Genomic DNA, 27943 nt, shown 5'->3' with positions numbered 1-27943 from the left:
GTCTATATACAAATATATATCCATCAATATGTTCATATATAAAATATCTCTATAAATATTTTCATAGCAAAATCTCTATATTATTATAAAACTCATATTTTCTACAAACAAAAAAATTCCATCCCTTTCAAAAATATCTCAAAACTCAAATTTTATTTTATACTAAAAAAACAAACTCCACTTGCACTATCCTTCTTATTTTAAAACATTTTCCTCTCCACACGTTCCATTTTACTATATATCCCACTTCCTAACCCCAAAGCTGAAAACCTATTTGCTTTATACTCTTCTCTCTTTCTTCAACAATGGCTTCATCTTCTTCTCTTATCTTAGCCCTCACTATTTCCACTTGCATATTCATCTCTCTCATAACACCTTCTCACTCAGCTCTCAAATGTGCTTCTCAAAAGCTTCCATCAAACCGTACATACACAAACTGCACAGATCTTACAGCTCTTTCAGCCACACTCCACTTCACGTACAACACCACCAACCGCTCCATCGCGGTTGCCTTCTCCGCTACACCGAAGACTAAAGATGATTGGGTTTCATGGGGTATTAACCCTACCGGTGGTAAAATGGTTGGAGCACAAGCACTCATAGCTTACAAAACCAACAGTAAACTTGGTGTTCACACTTATAACCTAACTTCTTACGGTGGCATTAACGAAGTAAAAAGCCTCTCCGTTGAAACATGGGGGTTGGCTGCCGAAGAATCTAACGGTGTTATAACGATATTTGCGTCGGTGAAGTTGCCGGAAAAGTCGGACAATGTTAGTCAGGTATGGCAAGTGGGACCTGTTGTCAAAGAGAAGCCAATGAAGCATGAGATTAACCCGGAGACACTTTCAGCCGTCATGCCGTTGCCGGTGGTGGGGTCCACAACAGCTGGAGGTGCAAATAGCACTGGGAATGAAAAGAGTGGTGGGGTTGGTTTGGTTATGGGATTTTACTTTGGGTTTGTTTTGCTTTTCTTGAGTTTAATTACTACCATGTGAGAAGAGAATGATTGTGATGTCATCATGTGATTCTTTACACTCTCTTCTCAAACAATAATTCATCTTAATTTCTCTTTTTCTTCTTTTTGGTTTGTTTGTGGTTTTTACTTTTTAGTATTTCTGATTGAGATCTGGTTGGTTAGATGATGATTTGTAATTTTGTATCCAATTTAGCAATTCGGCATTTATTACAGATCCCTTTTTTTAGCATATTATAGATTCCTTCTTTTTTGTTTATTTCATTCTTTTTTTCTGACAAAATGGAAGTCCACTTGATTTCTTAATCTTTCATAGTAATGAGCAATATAGTCAAGTACACGTAACACGTAAATGCACTCACTTCTAAGTTTGAAGTGTCACAATTGTGGTGGGTTTGATCTTTTGTACTTTTTCACTCCTTGTAATTTGATAGGTTTTTACCAATTTTGTTCTTCTTCTAAAGTTGGTTGAGATTGCATAATTTACCTAACCTTGCATCAAATATCTGTTAGCAATCATGGTTTTTTTGTTAATAAATGTCCTAAGAATATGTTTTAAGAAATAAAAAATGAAAACAAAAGACAAGTTATGTATTGAAAATAATTCTTTTTTAGAGTTTAATTATTGCACGTTGGCAATGTAAAATTATCGTTAGCATTTGCTAAAATCTAAAATCTAAAATCATGCTAAAATCTAAAAATTCGGTGGCATCATTTATTGTTAGGCAACAAATTTCGACATCATTTATTGCTTGAGAAACATGTAATGTGCTAAAACTGCTAAAATAATGTAGAGGGTTAGGACTGCACAATCGACGACTAAAATTACATAAATCCGTTGAAACTATTGCAAGAGTGTGAACAACGCCCTTTATTACATGCCTAAAAATAAACATCGTAACATTGGGAAAAAAAAAAAAGAGAGAGAAAGTGCTATATCTTTTTACGGAAAAAAGAAAAAGAAAAACTACTCTCCCCTTCATTATATTATAAACATTACATCAATTAGTAAACGACTATTATAAGAAACTATTTACTTATAATAGTGATCGGAGGAAGTAATTAGACAGATACTACCCACACCCCAAATAATCCAAGTTACACCCTAAAATTACTAATATACCCTTTAATTAAAATAAACTATTTTATGTAAACCGAGGTTACATACACTATGTAAACCGAGTTTACACGGTTTATGTAAACTAAGTTTACGTAGTTTATGTAAACCGAGTTTACATAAGTTAAGTAAACTAACGTAAACCGATTTTACACGGTTTATGTAAACCGAGTTTACGTAGTTTATGTAAACTCAATTTACGTAGTTTATGTAAACCGAGTTTACATACACTACGAAAACCGAGTTTACACGGTTTATGTAAACTAAGTTTACGTAGTTTATGTAAACCGAGTTTACATATGTTAAGTAAACTAACGTAAACCGATTTTACACGGTTTATGTAAACCGAGTTTACGTAGTTTATGTAAACTCAATTTACGTAGTTTATGTAAACCGAGTTTACATACACTACGAAAACCGAGTTTACACGGTTTATGTAAACTAAGTTTACGTAGTTTATGTAAACCGAGTTTACATGCACTATGTAAACCGAGTTTACAACAAGTTAATTAAACTATCGTAGTTTACACAGTTTATGTAAACCGAGTTTACTTAAGTTCATGTAAACCGAGTTGACGTGTATGTTATTCCTCTTTAAAATATGTACGTAAACTAAATTCACGTGAGACCTATGTAAACTTAAATTACGTTACCCTTCTACGTAAAATTAAATCAAACAAATCGACGGACAAACGTGAAATTAACAATAACGATAAACATCCATGGTAAAATTAACAACATCAAATAAATCATAGAGCAAACGATAAATAGAAACTCGAAAAAATTTATGAAATTCACTTACTTGTATGAATCGAGTACGTATCAATGGAAGAGATGTTGATTTAATTGGCGATTTTAGTAGGTATTGATTGCATATCCATGGTGGTTTGTGGGTGAAAAAGGGGTGAGGGTTTAGAATGATAATGAAAGAAGGGTTTTTAGAAATTTACATGAAGAGGACAATTTTGGTATTATTGTAAAATTTTAAATAAATTTGGGTGTAACTAGAATTATATGGTGTGAGACTAGAAAGAGTCAAGTAATTATCTATGAATTCGTAATAAATGTTCCCAACATCTTTGGTTTTATGTTGATAAAATTGATTTTGAGTGAATTTATTATGTAAAATTGATTTTACCTAAAAATGAGTTGAAGATAAAATGAATTTTGTTTGAATACATTGATGTAAAAATAACTTAAACAAAAAATTTACTACAATTCAAAAAATTTACTTTGTTTGAACTTTGTTAAGATAAGTTTTATAATAAAAAACTCCAATTCAAAACATCAAATATAATCAATTCGTACAAAATCAATTTTACTTGAGACCAACTAAACAAATCAAAATCAATTCTATGGTCCTAAAATAATTTTGGCCCCAATAAAATTGAAACCCAAAATATACTTGTTCCGGACCGGTTACAAGACCCGACAAGCCAAAGACCCAATTATCCAAGGCCCAATAAAGGCGGCCCACAACGACGATGGAACGGACTAAGCTTCATGTGGAGCACCGCATTGGAGCGCGCATCGGTCCATCCGAGCCGTTAAGGCCATCTCTAACCGCCTTCGAAGATGTGCCACATTTTATGGAGACGATTATTCTCCTACACGCCTATATAAGGGTGACACGACTTCACCCCCAAGGTACGATTCACTTTACCTCATTTCGCATATATCCACCTCATTCTCATACCGGCTTCGAGCGTCATAGTGCTAACATACTTGCACACAATTCTCATCCACCGTGAAGGATCATCCTCCACCGCAACGGAACACCAAGCATAACCGTGTTCTTTTCTCGATTTTTTTTTTTTGGAAACAAAGAGGGCCTAAGCCCGAAAGAAATAACTACACGGCAACACTACGGGAATGTAATATCCCAACATAATCGGCAAAAGAAGCGAACTAATATGAGTTGGTGGTTGCTCATAAATAATCATCTTGGAACCACTGCTACAACCCATCACCGCTAAGGCATCCGCACAAAAGTTAGCTTCGTGGTACGTGTGACATACCTTAACCTCCCAATCTAATTCCAACAATTTGCAAATTTTTGAACTAACCGTAACCCGCAGCTCTAACATCACCATCACTAGTTAAGTTCTTCACAACCACTTTAGAATCCATCACTAGTTAAGTTCTTTTCTGGATCTTCATTAGACATATCAATACTAAAAGTTAAAACCACCCACTATGTGAAACCAACTCAAATTTTATAGCATTTTTAAAATTTCTTTATCATCATCATCATCATCATCTCCCTCCTATCTTTCCTTTTGGTTTGTTTTTTGTTTTAGTAGTTTTTTTTTTCTATACTCTTCTGTTGAGTCTTGAACTTTTCTAATCTCAATTTGGTTAAGACGATTTGCAATTATCTATTAGAATATGTCTATATTCATTGTATATTTGACTTGTAAATATTCATTAGCAATTCATTAGCCATGAATTATATTCATTAGGAATTATGTAGCCATGAATTATATTCATTAGCAATTATATAGTTACCAAAATAGGATTAACAATAATTGTATATTATTCAGAAATCATATCAATGAAAGGCAGGGGATTACATTTCTATATTATCTATCCGTTTTAGAAATTCAACTTTTACATGTCCCTTCTTTTGTTTCTTTCATTCTTTCTTTTTGTTTACACAAAAAGGATGTCCAATTCATTTCATTCACAATGTGGGGCAATATTCAATTTAGTACGGTAACAAATAAAAGATAATCCACTTTTGATCCGTTGCAATATTAGCCCTCATTTTTTTAAGAGATTTTGATCTTTTAATATTTTCTTCTCTTTGTAATATGATAGTTTCCAGTTCCATTAATTTTCTCCCAAAAATTGAAGTTGAAATTGCATAAAATATTAATGTTGTATCGAAAGTCCATAGCTAACATGATTTTATGTTTAAATTAAATTCAGGAACCCAAAAACTATTTAAGTCTAAAAAATATCAGAACAAGGATTCCATATAAAAGGGTAAAAGGGAACTCTAAAGAGATTGGTTCATCTTGGACCACAAATTTTAACATCTTTTATTTACAATCATACAATGTGCTCTATATATTGAATCAACCCCTTTTCTGATCTTCCAAATCTGCACTCCTCAAATCTATATGTGAGCAATGATGGCATCATCATCGAATTTTTAAAAACTTTTTTTTCTTTTTTAACTTTAAACTTCAAATGAGTTGTTTTTTTAAACTTCTTTTGAAAAATTCATCTCCCCTATCTTTCTTTTTCTGAAAAAGAAGTTTTGAAGGTGTTACCCCAAACCCCATATAAGTTTATTTTTTTTTGAAGAATATGAAATAACTTATTTTCTTTTTTACTGTTGTGTTTATTGTACTGATGAAGTCTGAACTCCCATCGGTCCTATATATATATATATATATATATATATATATATATATATATATATATATATATATATATATATATAGGATCAAATGACACCAAGGTGTCAAATAAAATTTGACACCAAATCCTATCCATTAATATAGTCTTAATCTAACGGCTCTAATCAATTTGTTAAGTGCTCACATGCTTGATTAAATGAGCCACCTTTTAATTTTAGAAATAATCTATTCTTTCTTCTCTTAGTTAATTACTTTCTAAAAACTCTCAGTTCCTATATCTCTCTTTAAGGATTCTATATCTTTTATTATTATGGCTCCGTGCACAAGCTTCATTCTTATTTCATTACTCCAATTAACCTTTATCTGTTGCTCGCTAACATGATGTAAAACACATAGTTGTTTGAACTTTTTATTACTGGCAATAAAAATGTTTGAATGGATTGCCTCAAAAAAAAATAGTTTGATCAATTGATTTCAATTTTTGTGAATTGAAGGACAACACTTGATGAAGGTTTTTGAGAACTTATCGAGCTATGGTGAGAGGGATATCCCATTAGTTACAAAGAGATGATGTGGTCCCGACTATTCAATATATCTTCAGCAATGAAAAATTAAGTACAAAAATAAAAAACATAATTACAATTAAGGAAGGAAATCACCCTTCAAAAAATAAGGAAGGAAATCATGTGAACACTAGTGACTAATTTTGATCGTTTGATTAAATCAAAATGGAGGGATAAGATTTGGTGTCAAATAAAATTTGACACCTTGGTGTCAATTGATCATATCCCATATATATATATATATATATATATATATATATATATATATATATATATATATATATATATATATATATATATATAGAGGGCATTTCAAATGAGAGCACTTTTAAAATGAGAGGGTGAGAGGATGAAAATGTGGCCATTGGATTAGTTAGATGGCTGTGATTTAATTCTCACTTTAAGTGACTCACGTGACACTCTTTGCCAAAGAATTAAACACATTTCTCTCACCTTGGCTGTCTCTGTGCCTTCACCGTGAACGTTCCTCGCTTCTTCTTCTCCCTACCTTCAACGTTATTCTTTCTTAGGGGGATGTATTGGATTAGGATTCTATGGGATTTTAAAAGACTTTTTAATTATGAAAAAGTCTTGTGGTATTCAATCAAGACTTTTTGCAACTTAAAAAAAGTCTTGTGGTATTCAATCAAGACTCTTTGTCATTTTAAAAAAGTCTTGAGGTATTCAATCAAGACTTTTCATCACTTAAAAAAGTCCGATGGTATTCAAAATCATTCAAATTTCGAAGGATTGTTTAATAAATTGGATTTTGATGGATTTTGTGGGATTTTGTAGTGTAATTTTAACAAGAAAAAGTCTTTCATAAAAAGATGAGATTTCTTGGGATTGTTTTTCATTTAAAAGTTACTATCTCTTTCTTCTCCCTTCTCTCGTCTCTCCCCTCCCTCCTCTCTCCTTTCTCTCTTCGTCTCTCTATCTCTCTATTCTCTCTCTCTCTCTCTCTCTCTCTCTCTCTCTCTCTCTCTCTCCCTCTCTTCTCTCTCTCTCTCTCTCACCTCTCTTAGAAAAACTCAAACGACTTCTCTAATTTCAAACACAAAATGAGGCCGACACAATATTTTTTTTTTTGAAAGATTTGTAAGGGCTGTCATAATTTTAAATATGTACAATTGAATTTTGTGGGAATAACATTTTTAACAAATAAAAAATGTGTATGGAGAATAATGTGTTAAGAGTGTTTTTTAGTCCCTTAAAATCTTATAAAATCCATAAAATCCTTAAAATTTTAAAATCAATAGTAAAAGAATTTTTTATTGGTTTTATTTTTCTTTATTCAAACGCTAGAATTTATTTGTTCATTATTTTTATCATTCACACTTGTAAGTTTGTTCTTTTTTCCCCTAAAATTCATTGAATCCTTTAAAATTTTAAAATCCCATAAAATCCTTTGAAATCCTTAAAAGTCGGTGTGATAAATCCATTAAAATCTTGAGTGTATAAAGTCTTTTACATAAAAGTCTTTTAAAATCTCACGTAATCAATACAATCTCACACAATCTTTTAAAATCTTAAAGACTTTTTTATTAAAATAGTCTTTTAAAATCCTAATCCAATACACTCCCCTTAACTTAACTCTTACCGATCTCTCCACTTTTCTGTATCGATTGCAAACTCTCCTTTTCATCTTCATTGCTTTTCTGCGACATCACAATATCGATTGCAAACTCTCTTTTTCATCTTCATTGCTTTTCTGCGTTTTCATGGCTGTTATTAAATTCTCACATTAGTGACATCTCTTTTCACCTTTCTAACATACAATTCTTCTTCTCACCTTTCTCAGTTTTCACTCCTCTTGTCACACAAACACAAGATATGATTTTTTCTCTCACACAAATGTGATAATCAGAATTTGTTAATTTGATACCCCAATTTAATTCTCGATACCTTTGATTCACCTTTTCCCAATTTAATTTGATACCCCAATTGGTTTACATCTTCTTCTGTTTGAATATCACTTTTCCAGGTTCAATTTATTTTTTGGATGAATCAATTAGGTTCACTTTAGAAGGAAAATTGGAAAGGCACTGTGTGTTACTGTTATGTCTAGACAACAAGAAAAGAAGAAGAAGAAGAAGAAGAAGAAGAAGAAGAAGAAGAAGAAGAAAGAAATTTCATTTAGAATATGCATATATGTAGATACTGTATATACAAATTTTGCATTGGTTGTATATACAAATTTTTTAAATTCTGCAACTGAAAAGAAGAAGGAAAGCGGAAGAAAAGTGGGAAAAGAAGCCCAATGGGATACAATAAAGGAAAGTTTGAGTTTGAATACTCTTGCAAATTTGAAAGCAGCAAACAAAGTGAACAAGAAATGTATTTCAACTAGAATAGCCATATTGTAGATACTAGATAGTATAAGAAAAATAGTTTGTAAAAGCTTAATTTCTATTTTAAGTTTACGATGAGATTACCATTGTACTGTAATAAAATTCTATTGTATTGTGATATTGGTTTGAGTTATTGCTATCCAAAATTCTGCAGTCCAAAATTCTTATTGTGATATAGGTTTGATATTGACTTTTAGTATATACCTACTATTGACTAACATAATCATCCAACTTTGATTCATAAAAAACTAATCCAACTCATAATCATCCAACTTTGATTCATAAAAAACTGATCCAACTCATAACCATAATGACAATTATATGTGATTGAGACCAATCTCTTCTTTTATATTCAAGCCATTGGAACTACTTTGTTCGATAGAGAGAAATGTGTTGTTACATGACGAAGAACTAACTTATTGCTTTGTTACAGACAGATAACTGTATAAATGTTATGAACTAAATTCTAGTTTGTTAGTAGAATAATGTATTCTAGTTAATTTTGGCACAAAAATATGTATTTTGTTATGAACTTAATAAATGTTGGCACAAGATAGTATAGATTAATCTTTTAAACTTGTGATAAGATTCACAAGATTGTATTGTATGCAAATTCTATTATATCAAATGAGATGAGATTCACAAAACCATGAGTAGAAGGGAACTAAAGATTTGATTGAATGGTATTATCAAGGTGTAAAGCTACCCCAATGTCATGATCAGAGTGCTAGTTCACTCATGAACACTTGAGAAATGCACATTTGATGAGTATAAGCTGCTTTAGATCATTCTGATAGATCACATGCATCAAATTCCATTATACAAGTCCTTTTAAATTTAAGCATGTTATCATGGTTTGAATTGTTTGCAATTGAAACCTCATTTATTTGAATTAGTTTCATTCAGTCTGCAATAATTTATTTGAATCAATTTCATTTAAAACTGAAACTGATAAAAATTATGCATTCACAATCGAAACCTCACAAAATTCTGCATTAAAAATTGAAATCTCTAAAATTCTTCTTTGTCAATTGAAATCTCTAAAATTCTGCATTTTCAACACTGTGCATCCACAAAATTCTGCACTCTTGAAATTCTGCAGTCACAATTGATACAGAAAAATAGTTTAATTCATACACCAGTGGAATCTGCTATATTAAAAACGAACAAAAATAAGCTTAACATTCTCAACTTTACTTGGAAAATAAATTCAAGCTGAATATCATTTTCTGGAACCCTAATTTGTGATGTCGCAGAAAAGCAATGAAGATGAAAAAGAGAGTTTGCAATCGATATTGTGATGTCGCAGAAAAGCAATGAAGATGAAAAGGAGAGTTTGCAATCGATACAGAAAAGTGGAGAGATCGGTAAGAGTTAAGTTAAGAAAGAATAACGTTGAAGGTAGGGAGAAGAAGAAGCAGGAACGTTCACGGTGAAGGCACAGAGACAGCCAAGGTGAGAGAAACGTGTTTAATTCTTTGGCAAAGAGTGTCACGTGAGTCACTTAAAGTGAGAATTAAATCACAGCCATCTAACTAATCCAATGGCCACATTTTCATCCTCTCACCCTCTCATTTTAAAAGTGCTCTCATTTGAAATGCCCTCTATATATATATACTTAGGCAATCGACGTGCTTATCGCACGGGTCATATTAATAGTAATAATTGGCAATGAAATAAAAAATAATATAAAAGTGCGATGGCAGGTCATTTTATAATGAAACATCTACTCGCGAATATAACATAATATTGAAATAGCATGAGTCGTTTAACACAAAAAGTTTTACACTTTGCTAATACCTTTAAAATGAACATATGTCGGAAAAAATAAATTATACAACGAAGTACTACACATTACAAAAAACTTTTTTATAAACCACATTCGATGTAACATTGGTATCTTCACCGTCTTCATAATTTATCAAGATCTTCAAACCATCTCTTGAAGTAACCCTTGATATTGCAACATACAATTGTCCATGTGAAAAAACAGGAGAAGGTAAATAGACACCAACATTTTTTAGTGGCTAACCTTGGCTTTCGTTGATAGTCATTGCAAATGAAACAATTAACGGAAACTGATCTTTGGATATCAATGTTGATAGTTTTTTGTTATTTACAAATGAGATACTTTATTTATTAATTTTTTTTTGGTGCATCATATACTTTATTACTTATCCTCATTGAACATGTAACACATTCTTTCGGTCTTTGGAGTGCATTTTATCCTCCAAGCATTTCTTTAGTGTTTAATGAATCATCATATTTTCCTTTATGTTCTTATTATACTTTTAACTTTGGATATTATTTCTCAATTCCTTCCGCAGAATTTTCTTTTGATAGTAATGGGGAAATTTTGCTAAAATTCATCAATGTATCTCAAACTTTTTAACCAAGGACTAACAATTCTTATGTCTTCCACATCTAGAGTGGTTGTTGCCTGTTATCATGAATTAGTTGTTGCCAAGTTATACTTATGTCAATCGACTTGTATATTGCATATGAGCATCTTTAAGGATTAACAAAAGTTTATTCTCTAAGCTAATGGTAGTTCACTTTCATAATTGATTATTCGCACAGGACATAAATTATAATGTCATAAAAAATATGAACATAAATTTATTCCTCTCGTATTTTTCTTTAATCGATCCTCACGGACCACAAATCAAACCTCGCACAAAAGAAACTAAAATATTGTCGAACTCCCAATTTAAAATAGCAAATCCTTTCAATGGTCCTTGTAAATGTTCAACAATTTTGCAACCGAACTAATGTTCAACACTTTCAATCTCAAAAGCAACCAAACTTGATTGAAGGAACAACAAATTTCAATAAGCATTTAGAATATTCATGTGAAAAGTCTACACATACAACAATTTTGCCGACTTAATGGCCGAACAATCTGATCCTTCAATTATGCTTAAAACATCATGCAATGCAAAACAAAAATTCAATCATGCAAAATAAAAGATTGACTGCCCATTGTTCATTTTGAAACCATCACCAACAACAATATCATTCTATACACCGGTATAGTTGAGTTAGTTCAAGTGGTTCTCAAGAGAACAATCCAATTTGAGCTTCATAAGCAATTTGATTTTTCCTGCAACTTCATTCCCATAACACAATAAATTGAATGTGGTCAAGAAATTGATATACATTTTGCTCAAACATATAATTAACGAACCACCATATCACAACATAAATTAGAATACATAAATAAGAATATAAAAGAAGACATAGATAAGATGACATAAATAAGAAGACATCTTTTTCATTAAACTACTATTAAACTATAAGAAAATAGACATAAGAGCCAAGATATTAATTGGTCGGTGAGCAAACCAATATAATTGAGTGTCCTCTAATGATAAAGGTAAGAAAACTCCTAATGCTTACAAACCATTCTGCAAAATAAAGTGGATCAAATGAGTATGGTTTATAGGAGTATAACAAAATCAACTTAGAAAAACTGAAAATAAAAGTGAATATATAAACTAAAGAGAAGAGTAGAAGGAAAAAAATAAGCAAATGATTTAATCTACATGACTATGTCTTGTGTAAATCCCGCTACACAAAAAAAAAAAAAAAGTACCTTGATACAAAGCAAGCCATAAGTGAAACAACAATCAAATTTCAATGTGAGCTAAATATCCCGCATAGCATAAGCAAACTCAACATCATTGTGTTAGGTTAATATTGTAGTACCCATCAAATAAAATATATTCTTTAGCAACATTGAAAGGAAAAAATTGGAAAATTCTGCATTTAAGCCAATTAATATATTTTTAAAAATAGCAATGTTGTAGAAAAATACCTCGTAAAAATACCTCTATTGGAGGATGTAATAATTCCCTAAAATACCGAGTCAATATGTTAGCAATCCCTAACAAAGAAAACCAAATGAAAATTAGCTCATGAGGCTTTTCATGCTAAATGAAACCACATAACGAAGAGATTGAGGGCTATATAGAGAGGTAAAGAGAAAAAGGCACAAAAAATACACTAAAAAGAAAGTAATATTTGCGTAATGGAAACAACTTTGGTACCTAGAGACCACATCAACCTAAGAGATTACAATCAACCATCAGCCATCATCATCATTCATCAACTTACTCCAACCGGTTATCGTATCCCTACATTTGGGCACTAAGCGTACTCCATGCTAGTACTATAATAATAATAATACCATTTATAATGATGAAGAAGATGTAAAACACGTAACACAATGAATTTTCATCTAGCTAGAGTTGTATTGCATTATACAAAATTATACATCATAAGGAAATAAAGTGATTGTAATCCGGTAAAGTAAGAAAAAACTCACTTTATTCCCAAGCAAGTTGCTTATATAAGAAAGCTAAAGCTATCATCGAAACTGCATTTGATTGTCGTGCATTTTCGTTTTCTCTATTTCTTTCTTAACAACAACCTTCTACCAAAATCAAAGGATTCCATACTCTATATGAGCATCACTTTTTGGAGATATTGAGCAACCTATCAATATATCAATTCACTCACCTATCACATTTCCAAAAAACAATAAGAGAAACAACAAATTGTTTGAATTAGAAAAAATATGAAAAAAATAAAATAAAAAGGATTCGTGCATCACAATTTAAAAAAGGTATGGCGGTGAGAAACGTAACATATTGATTCAAATGAGCTTAAAAAAAATATTTAGAATCCATTACTCATGAAAATTGCCTAAATTGTTTATCTCAAAATCTATCATTCGTACTACCAAAATATTTCTCCAATCGATATGAAAAGTCGATACCAAAGAGAAATTACAGAAGTAATAATTAGAAAATAGAGATATAAGTCGGTGTCGAAGAAAACATGAGATATTTCTTCATCATGATGGCGTGTCATAGAATGGGAAGGATGAGAATTGAAGAGATAGTGGGAGAAGAACAAATGATCGTGAAATAGAATGGAAAAAGAAAGGATTTGCATACTCACGCAAATGAAACATTGCTTTTCTCAAATTTATTAACGGAAAAAGAAAGGATTTGTCAAAAGATGAAACATTGCATACTCACGCAAATAATTAGGTTGGAAAGGATAGGAGCGATCTCGTTTAAAGGAAATAATAGGAGTGGTTTGTTTTTTTTTTAATGTTTATCTGTTTAGTAGGAAACGATTCTTAGAGTGCAAACAAAATAGGAACAATCTGTTAATAGAAGTGATTTTTTTATTTTTTATGTTTATCTCGTTTACCAACCAAATGATTTTTGTCTTCCAAACAAATAGGAGCAATTTGTTAATAGGAGTGATTTGTTTTTTTTTTCATGTTTATCGGTTTATCGGCAAAATAGAGTTTTGTTATAGGAATGTAGCTAATCGAAAAATAGATTTTTTTTTATGATTATCGATTTTATTTGTACGATTTTTGTGTTGGAAACAAAATAGGAGGAAAGCTGTTATAGGATGGACTCCATTTAGTAAAAGGTGTGAAAATTAGGGCCGATTTGTTTCAACGGAAAAATAGGGTTGATAGGGAAATAGGAGATTAGGTCCAATCTGTTTCAACAAAAAAAAATAGGGTTAATAGGGAAACAGAGATTATGTCCGATTTGTTTCAACAAAAAAAGGGTTAATAGGGTTAAACAAATCGTAATTAAGCTTTAGGGTTAAAACGGTAAATTTATGCAATAGGATTTAGGTTAAAATTAGGGCTAAAATAAGCTTTCGGGTTAACTTTTATAGATAAAGTGATATTTTAAAGAAGCATGGAAAGAGTGGCATTCTTATATATGTAACGGGGATAGCGCACACAAATCAATCTATATAAAGAAGTGCACGAGAAAAAAATTAAATAAGAGACCAAAAACACAAAAGTACAAAAGTTTAATTATAAGCAAAGAACATTATACAAATCAAGGAAAAGGATAGTTGAACAAAGAGGAAAGTATACTCACGGTTTCGACGTCATAGTCGACGATGTATGTTACGTATTTGAGTTGTAGCTTGTTGATTGCCTTGTCATAATCCGAAATTGGGTTTGTTAATAGAGGACCTGTCAATGAAGGAGAGTGAAATATTGGTTATGCATAAATTGCAAGGAAACAAAAATAATATAAACATCGGCAAAAAATAGTTACATAAAACGGCAAAAATAATACCGGTTAGGCGAGTGATAGGATAGGAGATTTTCCATGTTTCTTCCGGCCATAGGTCAAGAAAAGGAGAACGAATTTTTGTTAGGGTTGGAAACAATATAGGAAGCAAGTCTTTTGTTTGATTTGCGGCTTTATGTGTGATAGGAAACAACTTATACGCCAAAACAACAATTTGAGATATTTCCGTATTTTTTCTCATCTTTATCTCGTTTATCCGTTTTCTATTTGCGTGTTTGATCTATTTGTGGTTTCGGAAGAATTGTGCACAGATGAAAACAAAAAAAGCCTTATTTGTAGCGCAAACAGTTAGGGTTTAGCGGAAACACCCATGTTTGTAGCGCAAAGAGATGAAAAGCCTTATTTTTCTTTTAATTTTTCTTTTTATTTTTCATAATTAAAGTTTGGAATAGGGTAAAACAAGAATTAATATCATTAGGGCTTCGAAAAATTAGGGCGAAAATTATAGCTTGGGGCAACTTTTATATATAGTATGATATATATATATAGGGATAAGATCAAATGACACCATGGCGTCAAACTAAATTTTGACACCAAATCTTAACCATCTATTGTAATTCAATCTAAGGCTAGAAATTACTTAATTTATATGCTCTCTATTTCCTTTTTGGAGTAGCAAAACAAATATTTTTCATTTATTACCAGTATCACACGTTTACATTACTATCTCTTTCTCTCAACTTGCCTTGCATCAATGTCTCAATGATGATGAAGAACAACAACTAGGTATTTGGATGGTTGCTAAATGTCTAAAATGTTTCCTGGGAACACAAAGGGGCCGTTTGTTACGGATTAAAATAAAAGTGATTTTGATATAAAATAATTTAGAGATTATATTTTAGAGATTATATGAAAAATCGTAATCTATTTTGCGTTTGTTTATCACCTTTTTTAAACAAATAATCTAGTTTGTTTGGATACAACTATATAAAAGGGATTTTTTGTTACAAAATTAGTTCAATCTTTTAAATTATATTTTCTCTCTCCTCTAAAAAAAATCTATTTTATTTTAAGTGCTCCTAACAAACTTCTCATTTGAAGCCGTTTTTAGATTATTTTTAGATTCTCGATTTTTTTAAAAATCATAACAAACGGATGCAAAACTCTTAAAAGTGATTATTTGTTTAAAAAAAGTGATTTTTTTCTTAAAAAAGCTATAACAAACGGGGTCTTATGAATTATAATCACTTTAAGGAGTTGAAACAAAACCAAAATTAAATTAAATTGCTAAGATTGGAAATTCAAATTAAATTTGATTGCTAATCAATGCCACATTATATCTTTTCCTTTTCCAAATAATTAATCTCAATTTGAATGAACAAAACGCGGCATAAGCAACTGCTCTGTGCAAAGTGCAAACTCTCTTCTCCCGCCGATTAAGGAGAATATCAATCAACAAATTTCAATAATTATCGCTAATCAGTCCAATTTATTTAATCAAGTTAAAAAAACTTATACTACTAATAATAAGGGTTAACGTTAAGAAATGAGATTTTGAAAGAACACTAAGCGCGGAAAGCATATGAGAATTGGTTATGCTACGTTCATTTCAGTGATGATTGAATATAATTGGATTGAAATTTAAAGAACACTCTGTAATTGTATCATCATCGGTTATTGCGTCATTCGGAGATGATCCGAAAAGACCAACAACCAGGAGGAGTTCGTCTCCAAACTTCCAGCCGATTGAGGAGGAGGCCGACCGCTGCTGCCGTTCCCAAATCTGTAACCTCTCTATTCAACAAAGTAAGCCATTTTGGTATTAAATTTAACTTTGGTTTTCTAGTTGTAAATTATTGTTTATCAGAGTACTACCCAGTGTTGACGTGTAAGTGTCAATGAGTCATAGGTTTCAGTATAAATTTGTTCTTTTCCTTGTTTAATTTGAATAATGTGTAGTATTAGGTTTTCAATTAAAGATCAATAGTTTTTTTTATGAGAAATGTAGACAAACACATTTCTTTTACCTGATTGAACGATCTTATCATATAAAAACGGAAAAAAAAACCGTGCCTATCTCTCGGACCAAGTATGTCTATAGTCAAAAGTTTCACACATTCAAAAGTCGGGCATAACTGTGGTCGTTGGATCAAGATCTAATTGTTAACAATATGGAGAATTTGAGAGAAACCTAACAGAGGCGGCTAGGGTTTCTATGAATTGCATAACATTTCGCAATAAGGTTACAAGCGAATATATAGTGAAATATAAATAGACTAAACCACTCTTGGCTCAATTATAACAAATGGCCCAATAACCTATTGATTCCTCTTTGATTGTTCTTACGGACATTACTTTGGCACTCTTTGTTCTTTCAAAGCTCCGGTTTCTTTAGACACTACAAGCTAAATTTTAAACACCAATCCCATTTATAAATTTATTTAATTAAAATGCAAATAGAAAAAGTTTATATTTAAAGTAAGTGAGGTGCATAGACACATAATGAACACTAAGTGTTAAGATATTGCTACCCTCACAAAAAGGAAAAGTATTGGAGCTTGTAATCTTGTGTATTTAAAGAAAAAATACAATAGATGAAAGATGATCTTACCAAGGTATTATGCTTATTGTTTAGTCCGAAATTGCACAAGCTCTGGATTTCTTTGATATAATAAATTTCAACCTTTTTTAATTTTGCCATGATTTACAAAAGCAACTAAAGTTTCTATTTTTATTTTCTCATACACGAAGATTGTATTTTACCTTTTGTAGGCCATTTTGCTTGATGTATTTGACACTGACAATGGCGATGACTCAGAAGATTTATGATAATTGGTGAAAAGGTTAGCAAAAGTAACAAGGGGAAGACAAGTGAAACCATTCATCAAGTAGTGGTATGTATCAAGCTATTTGTTATTTCTTGTAGTAGATTAATATTATCTTTTCTAACCTGTAAGTGATTCTAATTTCTTTTACTCAAAATCCTTTAACAGGATGCATCTGTTAATACTGTTTGTCAACCTGGCGAGGAAAATTTGGGACAAATAACTGCGACTAAGTCTTCAAATTGCTACTCTATGGTATTACATGATTCAATCAATATTGATGCTCATGGTTCTAATCTATCATGTGCCAATGGCGATGAGTCCGAGGATTTAGTGATACTTGGTGAAGAAGTTAGTAAAAGTAACAAGAGAAAGACAATTGCAGCAATTCATCAGGTCGAGGTTTGTATTAGTTGTTATTTGTCAGTTCTTGCAGCAGACTGACATTGTAATTTTTTACCGACAATATAAATGATTCTAACATTTTACTTGAAATTCTTTTCCAGAATGCATCTGAAAATACTGCGTGTCAAATTGGTGTGGAAGATTTGGGACAAATAACTGCGATTGAATCTTCTAAATGCTACTCTATGGTATTACATAATTCAATCAGTGTTGATGGTCATGGCTCTATTCTATCATGTGGCGATGGTGATGACTCCGAGGATTTAGTTATACTCGGTGAAGAAGTTACTAAAAGTAATAAGAGAAAGACAATTGCAGCAACTCATCAAATTGTGGTCTGTATTAGTTGTTATTTATTTTCTTGCAGCAGATTGACATTCTAATTTTTTACATATAAATGATTCTAACATTTTACTCGAAATCCTTTTCCAGAATGCATCTGATAATACTGTTTGTCAACATGGCGTAGAAAATATTGGTCAAATATCTGCGAATGAGTATTCTAACGGCTCCCCTGTGGTATCAAATAATTCAATCAGTGTTCATGTTCACGGGGCACATCTATCAGTCGACGATGGTGATGACTCCGGGGATTTAGAGATACTTGATGAAAAGGTTAGTAAAAGTAACAAGGGAAATACGTTGAAGCCATTCATCGAATTGTGGTTTGTATTAGTTTTTATTTGTCATTTCATGCAGCAGAATGACATTGTAATTTTTGACCTATAATGTAAATGATTCTAACATTTTGCCTGAAATTCTTTTCCAGAATGCTTCTGATAATACTGTTTATCAAGTTGGCATGCAAAATTTTGGTGAAATAACTGCGGATGAGTATTCTAATGGCTCCCCTGCGGTATCAAATAATTCAATCAGTGTTGATGGCCACGACTCTTATGTATCATTTGACCATGTTGATGACTCTGAGGATACTTGATGAAGAGGTTTAGTAAAACTAACAAGGGAAAGACATTTGAAGCCATCATCAAATTGTGGTTTGTATTAATTATTTGTCATTTCGTGCAGCAGAATGACATTGGTGATTTTTGACCTATAATATAAATGATTCTAACATTTTTTTACTAGAATCCTTTTCCAGAAAGCATCTGATAATACTGTTTGTCAACTTGATGTGGAAAATTCTGGACAGATAACTGCAAATGAGTATTCTAATGGCTCCCCTGTGGTTTCAAATAATTCAATCAGTGTTGATGGTCACAACTCTTATCTATCATTTGACGATGGCGATGACTCCGAGGATTTAGAGATACTTGATGAAGAAGTTAGTGAAAGTAACAAGGTAAAGACAATTGAAATCATTCATCAAATTGTTGTTTGTAATAGTTATATTTGTCGTTTCTTGCAGCAGATTGACATTCTAATTTTTGACCTATAAATGATTCTAATAGTTTGCCCAACATCCTTTTTAGTAAGTATTTGATCATACTTTCTGTTAGCCTTGCGCGGAAAATGTTGAACCAGTGTATGGGATTGAGTCGTTTAATGTCCCTCCCTTTGCTCTTTCATTATTTAACCAACGTCGAATGTCATGGCTCTTATCTCACATGACAATGGCTATGACTTTAGTAATAATTAGTGACTAAGATAGTAAAAGAACCAAGGGGAAAACAATTGAAGCCATTCATCAAGTTGTGGTTTATATAAGATTTTATTAGTCCTTTCTTGCAGCAGATTGATTTAACCTTATTTAACTTGTAAATGATTCTAAAATTTTGCTCGTAATCCTTTGAGGAAGTGTATGATAATAATTTATGTCAGTCTGGCATGGAAAATTCTGGAATGGTTAGTGGGACCGAGACTTCTAATGCTTACCCTTTGGTATCACATGACTTAATCAATATTGACTGTCATGGCTCTGATATATCATATGGAGATGGCTATGACCGTAAGGATTTTGAGATGTCTGGTGAAGAAGTTTGTAAAATCAACAAACTGAAGCAAATGAAGTCTTTCATCAAGTTGTGGTTTGGATAATGTTATTTGTTATTTTTTGCAGTAGATTAATATTATCTTTTCTTGATTGTAATTGATTTTAACATTTTTCCCAAATCCCCTTTTAGCAAGTGTCTGAATATACTTTTGTCAGCCTAGCATGGAATATTTTGGACCATCGAGTGGGATTGAGTCCTCTAATTTAATCAATGTTGAATGTCAGGACTCTTATCTATCATCTGAAGATGGCGACGACTCTGATGATTTAATGATGATTGGCGAAGAAGTTAGTAAAAGCAACCAAGGGAAATCAATTGAAGCCATTCATCAAGAAGTGTCCGATTATACTTTTTCCCAGCCTGCCGTGAAAAGTTTTGGACCAGTAAGTGGGATTGAATCTTTTAATTGTTACTCTTCGGTATCACATAATTTAATTAATGTTGATATACCTTCCATAGGTGAGCACCTTTTACCTGGTTGTTAGAATATGACCTAGTTTTGAAGAAGAGTACATTTAAACACAGTCCTTGGTATGATATGCGATCATATGCTAAGGATAGTCATCTGACATACTCCGCTCAGCCTTCTTATTCATTTGAGCATAGAAACTGTAAAATCCAAGGTTCCACAATAGGTACCCTCGCAAAAAAGAGTACTGGAGTTATCTCTTGTATAATTAGCTAAAAATAAAATGGAGGAATCACGATCTTACCATAGTTTTCTCTTTTTGTTTAGTGTTAAAATGCATAAGAACTGCTGTATTGGTTAATATAATGTAGTGCTCTTTTATTTTCTATATTATGTCGTATGAATGTGTCACATAGTCTGTCTATTATGTTTCTCGCATATATTAATTGTAACCTACTTTTGTAGGTTCTGTACGATGCGATTGACATTGACGATGACGACGACTCTGATGATTTAATGATAGTTGGTGACGATGTTAGTAAAAAAGTAACAGGGGAAGACAAATCAAACCATTCCTGAAGTTGTGGTTTGTATAAGATGTTATTTGTCATTTACTGATTACTGAAGCATGTTGATATCATATTTTCTAATTTCTTAAATGACTTCATTTTGCTCGGTATCCTATTCTAGGATGTGTCTGAATGTCTGCCCAGTGTTGGTTACCATTTGGTATCACATAATTTAAAAAATGATGTAATGTGATAAATACACTTCATTACAGGAAAACTTGGATAGTTACGATATAACAAGTAGGACTGAGGCAGCTTTTAGCTTGTTTCGTGAATCTGCTACAAAGAGCAAACCATGCAAGCCACCAATTTCCACTAATTTTGAAAGTGCTAAGAAGGCACCTAGCGTTTGCAATTCATTTTCCATGAATCAGGTAAATTTTTATGTTTAGAAACCTTTATAATCGAAGGTTACGGTCATCGATTTCTCTTATGACTACTTTGATTGTTTTCTGAAGATTAAACTAAAGTGATAAGTACACTTTATTACAGACACACTCGGATAATATCAATATACGAAGTAGAACCAAGGCACCTTTTACACTGTTTCGTGAATCTGGCATAGGCTCGAGGAGTACATTTGAAAGTAGTAAAGTGTGTGGTGCACAATCAGAAGCTACAAATAGCAATCCACACAAGCCACCAACTTCCACTATTTACGAAAGTGCTAAAAAGGCCGCCAACGTTTTCAATTCAGCTTTCATGAATCAGGTACTTTTATGTTTTGATACGTTTATAATCAATGGTTAATGGTCATTCATTGCACTTATGGCTACATAAATAGTTTTTGGAAGATTATACTAATGTGATAAGTTCACCTTATTACAGGCACACTTGGATAATATCAATATCTCAAGTAGAACTGAGTCACCTTTTACCCCGTTTTGTGAATCTGGCATAGGTTGAAGGAGTACATTTGAAAGTAGCACGGTGTATGGTGCACAATCAGAAGCTACAAATAGCAAGCCACCAACTTCCACTATTTTCGAAAGGGCTACAAAGGCAGCTAACGTTTGCAATTCATCATCCATGAATCAGGTAAACTTTTACGTTTTTATACGTTTATAATCAATTCTTATGGTCATTCATTGCTCTTCTTACTACATTGATAGTTTTTCTGAAAATTATACTAATGTGATAACTCCAATTTATTACAGGCACACTCGGATAATATCAATATACCAAGTAGAACTGAGGCACCTTTTACCTTGTTTCGTGAATCTGGCATAGGTTTGAAAAGTAGTACATTTGAAAGTAGTACTTGGTACGATACACAATCAAATGCTACAAATAAGGCCTCCTCTCATTCTTCTCAGTCATTAGAGCACGACAACTCTAAATATAAAGGATCTACTATGGCTAGTTCTAATTTGCAAAATAAAATAGATAATCAATATCACTCAACGGGAATACAATTATCTTCTCCATTATTTTATCAAGATACCCCTAATAAGAGGAAACTAACTTCCCCAACACCGCCAACTTCCGCTAATTTTGAAAGTGTGAAGAAGGTAGCTATAATTTCCAGTTGAACTCCATGCTCTACTGACTACATTGACATTTTTTTTTTCCAGAAGATTTACTGATGCGATAACTATGTTATATTACAGGCATGCTTAGAAAAAGTTGATGTAGCTACCCTTAATAAGAGGAAATCAACTGCACAAACACCTCCAACTTCCGCAAATTTTAAAAGTGCTAAGACGGTAACTAGAATTTAGAGTTCAAACTCCATGCTAAAGTCACTACATCGAAATTTTTTCCCCAGAAGATTGTTTTAACTGATGTTATAATTATGTTTTATTACAGGCACGCTTTGATAATATTGATATATCTCGTGGAATTGAGGTACCTTTTACATTTTTTCCAGAACCTAACCTAGGTTCCAGGGAGAGTGTATTTGAAAGTAGTACTTGGTCTGCCACACAATCAGAAGCTACAAATAGTCATTTGAAGGTCTTCTCTCGGCCTTCTCGGCTATCAGAGCCTGTTAACTCCAAAATCCAAGAATCTACTATGGGTAGTTCTAATTTGCAAATTGAAATGGATAATGTTGGTCAGTCTTTTGGTATAGGGTTTTCGGCTTCTCAATTATATTCTAGAGCTACTCTTAGTAAGAATAAATCAGCTGCAATACAATCTGTCTCTTGTAAGAAGAAAGCAGGTGCCTCTATGAGGTTTACAGATGCATCGAAGCCACCAGCTGCCACCAAAACTGTAAGTGGTAAGAAGGCAGCGGGTAGTGGCTCCAAAAATAGTCATGCGACGAGCTCCTCTAAGCCTTCTCAGTCATTAGATTCCGGTAACCCTAAAATCCAAGAATCAATAATGTGTAGTTTTAGTTTGCAAATCAAATTTTATAATTTGATCACTCTTCTGAAACATTGTTTTCTTCTAAATTATCTTCGTCAGGTGCTCTTATGGGTAGCTCATTATTTTCTCAATCCGTCTCTTTTAAGAAGAAAGCAGATACCATGCATGCATGCATGCACGTGGTAAGAAGGCAGCAGGTAGTGGCTCCAAAAATATCCCTGGGACAAGCTCCTCTAAGCCTTCTCTGTCGTTAGATTCAGGTAACTTTAAAATCCAAGAATCAATAATGGGTAGTGGTAATTTTCAAATTAAATTTGATCACTCTTCTGAAACATTGGTGTCTTATTTTAAATTGTTTTCTCCAGGTGCTCTTATGGGAAGTTCATTATTTTCTCAATCTGTCTCTTTCAAGAAGAAATCAGATTTCATACATGCTTCCAAGGCACCAGCTGCCGCCAAAACTGCAACTGGTAAGAAGGCTGTGGGCATTGGCTCTAAAAGTAGCCATGCGACGAGCTCCTCCTTTGTCATTAGTTTCAGGTAACTCCAAAATCCAAGAATCGATAATTATTAAATTTGATAATTTTGATCACTCTTCTGAAACATTATTGTCTTCTTTCTAATTGTCTTCTCCAGGTGCTCTTATGAGTAGTTCATTATTTTCTCAATCTGTCTCTTTTACGAAGAAAGTTGATGCCCCTTTGAGGTTGACAAATGCATCCAAGCCACCAGCTGCCGCCAAAACTGTAAGTCGTAAGAAGGCAGCCGGTAGTGGCTCTAAAAATAGCCATGGAACTAGCTCCTCTAAGCCTTCTTTGTCATTAGATGCAGGTAACTCTAAAATCCAAGATTGGATAATGATTAGTTCTAATTTTCAAATTAAATTTTATAACTATGATCACTCTTCTGAAACACTGTTGTCTTCTTTTAAATTTTCTTCTCCAGGTGCTCTTCTGGGCAGTTCATTATTTTCTCAATCCGTCTCTTTTAAGAAGAAAGCAGCTGCCACCAAAACTGTTGGTAAGAAGGCAGCGGGTAGTAGCTCCAAAAATAGCCATGTGACAAGCTCCTCTAGGCCTTCGCAGTTATTAGATTCTGGTAATTCTAAAATCCAAGAATCTATAATGGGTAGTTATAATTTGCAAATCAAATGGATAATTTTGATCACTCTTCTGAAACATTGTTGTCTTCTTTTAAATTATCTTCTTCAGATGCTCCTATCATGGGTAGTTCATTATTTTCTCAATCTATATCTTTTAAGAAGAAAGCAGATGCCCCTAAGAAGTTGGTACGTGCATCCAAGCCACCGGCTGCCACCAAAACTGTAAGTGGTAAGAAGGCAGCAGGCAATGGCTCTAAAAATAGTCATGCGACGAGCTCATCTAAGTCTTCTTGGTCATTCGATCCCGGTAACTCTAAAATCCAAGAATATATAATGGATAGTTATAATTTGCAAATCAAATTGATAATTTTGATCACTCTTCTGAAACATTGTTGTCTTCTTTTAAATTATCTTCTCAAGGTGCTCCTAGTATGAAGAAACAAGCTGCCCCTAAGAAACAAGCTGTCCCTAAGAAACAAGCTGCTCCTAAGGCCAGTAATTCTAATTTACAAATCACAATGGGTAATATTGGTCACTCTTATGGAACAGAGTTGTCTTCTCCTCTATTATTAATTCAAGCCGCCCCTAGTAAGAAGAAATCTAAAGCTGCTCCTAGTAAGATAAAATCTGAAGCCGCACCTAGTAAGAAGAAATCTCAAGCTTCCCCGAGTAAGGTGAAATCTGAGGCTGCCCCTAGTAAGAAGAAATCTGAAGCTGCGCCTGGAAAGAAGAAATCTGAAGCTGCCCCGAGTAAGGTGAAATCTGAGGCGGCCCCTAGTAAGAAGAAATCTGAAGCTGCGCGTAGAAAGAAGAAATCTGAAGCTGCGCCTAGAAAGAAGAAATTTGAAGCTGCCCCGAGTAAGGTGAAATCTGAGGTGACCCCTAGTAAGAAGAAATCAGTTTCCCCGATGAAGCTTCTAAAAGCAAGCAAGTCATCAACTGCCGCCAAATCTAAAAGTTGTAAGCAGGAAGCTAGCAGTAGCCCTAACGCTTCAGCAACATAGTTGCCTTCTCTACCTGCTCCTAGTTGTCTTCTCCTCGAGTATAAATGGCAAGTGCCATAAATGCAAAACTATTTTTCAAACAATTATAATTGCTTTAAACTTGTGCTTGTTCCTTTACTATGGTTTTAAAGTTAACTGTTTAAGAATTCTTTTTTCTTTCAGAATACATTAAAGGTGCTCAAATGGGATCTTTGATCAAAGACGGGGTTCAAGATGTTGGTGAAGGTAACAAAAGTTGCCTAAAGTGACCTATCAAGGAACTTTAACTTGGATTTATGAATGAGTATCTCAGTGAGTTTGGAGGTATTGAAGCAAAGGACTTGGAACTTTCTTTATGTCCAATTTTTAGACTTGGTGCAAAACTCTCTTTGCATCTAATATAAACTGGTTCTTATAGTTAAAAATACTTGGTAGTTAAACGAAATGCTGCACATAATTTTATTTGTGGCATATAAATATTTTAAACTTTGTTAGGATGTTGAAATACCTCATACACATGTGCTTTTCATTGTTTATTTCACTTCTTGCGCTACTAGGTAAGTAAATTTAGGGTGGCTTCTAGGGTGAGCGGCTAAACAAGTCCCTCGACCACATGAGAGAAAAATGACCTACAAAGCCAGATGAATGTAGGGGTGAAAATGCGATATTAAAATGTTATAATAGTGCTTATATAATTTCGTTAAATTGCAAGAGTCCTTAATATAATGTGCTGATTAGATGTGACATGAACATGGTGAGTTTTTTTCTTTTTAACCATTTTTTTTAAGATTGAGAAATGAAACTCTGAACTATTTGCTTAAAGACTCAAAATTTCTTATCACTTGAACTAATATATTGTTCAATTTTGATTCCTCTAATATAACATCCGCGAGATATTTTTTATTTTGATGTTTTGTTTTAGTATTGAACATGAAAGTCCATCTTGTTCTTCATGAAGACTTGTGACATGTGTCCCCGGATGTCATGTTAAAGTACCAATCCGTTTATAAAAAAGAATTTAAAATAATAGAACAAATATAGTAAATACACAACATTAAGACTTGTGACATGTGTCCCCTAGGATGTCATGTTAACACCGATCCATTTTTAAAGAGAATGTAAAATAACGTAACAAATATAATAAGTACGCTTCCCTAAAAAAAACATACAAGTACACAACATTAGTAATTTATGCAAAGACTTGATCATAAACTCAAATTGTATCTTGTTAAATGATTCTTTCTATAATAAATTAAGATCGTTTAATGTTAGTTTGTGTTTGGGCTGATACTAAACTTGTTCTTTCTCTTTCCTCTAAGCGGGATATTTTTTTAGCACATTCAAAATTTGTTGGGGCTTGGTCAAGGCTAGATCGACCTCAATGCTTTCATTTAGCCACCTCTATTGGAAATTACTCACAACTAAAACTCTCTCATTGGAGAGCCTCAATTTCCTATACCTATAGAGAGAGCAATCGCTGCGCACATTTACTAGTCAACTTTGATTATAATATACTTTTGAGAGTGACGTTCTTGATAACCCTTTTCCTTTTTAGATTTAGGGATGTTAATCGGATGAGACCGAATAAAAAGAGTATTATTTTGCCCTGATCCCCGCCATCCAAAGTGTCCCCCATCTCTGTCTTATAGAGATTTTTCTCTTCGTTTCCATCCTCACGGGTCCTCATACGGTAGAAACTCTTTAATTTAATACTCGGTAAATTAATAAACTCTCTAAAATAATAAATTTGTCCGGTCCGAGACTTGGGCCAATGTAAAAAATTGAAAAACTCGATAAAATAATAAGATAATAATTTTTCGGGAGATCCCTTTATAATTTTCGGTCCCAAGAAAATCATAAATTAATAATTCATAGAAACCGAAAAAAATATATTAAGAATACATTGAACACATTTGTTCCTCTTGTTTACATTTACCGTACTTCAAAAGTCATTATTGATTTCCAATGCATATGAACATAGTAGCTACTAATTTACGTTGAGTCCCAAGGTTCGCCGCAACGTAATTCTAAGAGGCATAGACTAATTTGCCTTTTTGTTTGGTATGTACGGTATAATTACTTAAAAACTCTTTAAATTAATAATTATTAATTTATCGATAAATTAATAACTCTCTAAATTAATAAATTTCTCCGGTCCCGACATTATTAATTTATAGAGTTTTAACCGTAGTTCCCACGAGGATTCCTTCATGATAAAAAATAATTATTGTCTTTTATTTTTAGTCAAATGTAATAAAGTATTTTAAAATTTAACTACAAAATAAAAAAATTATATACCAGAACTAAAAGAAAGTTATATTCATTGTCTGAAAAGATAAATAATATAACATAAAATGTTTGAATATATGTATACAAAGTTATTTTAGTATAATCTTCAAGAATGCAATCCATGCAAACATAAGGGATATTCCTCATGGAGGAAAAAAAGATTCCTGCAATGCAGCCTTAAATTGGATAGTAGTTTTCATAATGACCCCACTTGCAAATACAAATTGACATCTCAATTTAGCGTATGAGTCGACTTCTACTCTATTTTTCAAAAGAAATTAGAATAGTTTTACTATAATTTTGAAATAATTAAACGTATAAATAACCATTTATTTATACAATAAAATTATAATATTGAAGATGTTCAAATAAATGTATATGATTTTTCTTCTTATTTTATCCATTTGTAATGATGTAAGAGGTTTTCATGTGTCTCATTTATTTTTTTTGGGTTACATTTCATGTGCTCATTTGGTCATGTGATCCATTTCCATCCTTATCAAATAAAATAAAATATTATAAGGAACATTCCAAAAAATGATACTCACTCCGTTCCTTTATAAGTGTCGGCTTTTGGAGAAATTTTTGCTCCTATTTAACTCGTCACTTTCAAAGTTCAACGCAACAATAAATGTTGT

The 27943-nt window shown here is 32.5% G+C and overlaps 3 protein-coding genes across 3 annotated transcripts; all 3 read left to right on the top strand.

Annotated features, from left to right (window-relative positions):
* The first annotated feature begins 190 nt into the window (after window positions 1-190).
* Window positions 191-1208, top strand: AIR12 (auxin-induced in root cultures-like protein). The gene has a single exon (XM_085733079.1). The coding sequence runs from the start codon at window positions 306-308 to the stop codon at window positions 996-998; it is 693 nt and encodes a 230-aa protein (XP_085589205.1). The 5' UTR covers window positions 191-305; the 3' UTR covers window positions 999-1208.
* A 15584-nt stretch (window positions 1209-16792) lies between these two features.
* Window positions 16793-21246, top strand: LOC146896622 (uncharacterized). The gene is made up of 10 exons (XM_085738375.1): window positions 16793-17073; window positions 17231-17352; window positions 17452-17685; window positions 17790-18023; window positions 18121-18303; window positions 18458-18632; window positions 18839-18988; window positions 19865-20023; window positions 20515-20992; window positions 21111-21246. Exons 2-6 carry the CDS (start codon window positions 17284-17286, stop codon window positions 18623-18625), a joined length of 888 nt encoding a protein of 295 aa, XP_085594501.1. The 5' UTR covers window positions 16793-17073; window positions 17231-17283; the 3' UTR covers window positions 18626-18632; window positions 18839-18988; window positions 19865-20023; window positions 20515-20992; window positions 21111-21246.
* A 1831-nt stretch (window positions 21247-23077) lies between these two features.
* On the top strand, window positions 23078-25552 carry LOC146896621 (uncharacterized). The gene is made up of 7 exons (XM_085738373.1): window positions 23078-23191; window positions 23297-23471; window positions 23568-23762; window positions 23877-24029; window positions 24143-24340; window positions 24454-25084; window positions 25200-25552. Exons 2-6 carry the CDS (start codon window positions 23363-23365, stop codon window positions 25035-25037), a joined length of 1239 nt encoding a protein of 412 aa, XP_085594499.1. The 5' UTR covers window positions 23078-23191; window positions 23297-23362; the 3' UTR covers window positions 25038-25084; window positions 25200-25552.
* The last annotated feature ends 2391 nt before the right edge of the window (window positions 25553-27943 follow it).

This window comes from Medicago sativa, chromosome 8 (genome assembly GCF_051527215.1).
Source record: "Medicago sativa cultivar Bolivia chromosome 8, Bolivia_mono, whole genome shotgun sequence".
In the NCBI taxonomy this organism is placed as follows: Eukaryota; Viridiplantae; Streptophyta; class Magnoliopsida; order Fabales; family Fabaceae; genus Medicago; species Medicago sativa.
The sequence above is the reverse complement of the archived record's forward strand: the minus strand, read 5'-3'. Positions and strand labels throughout refer to the sequence as shown.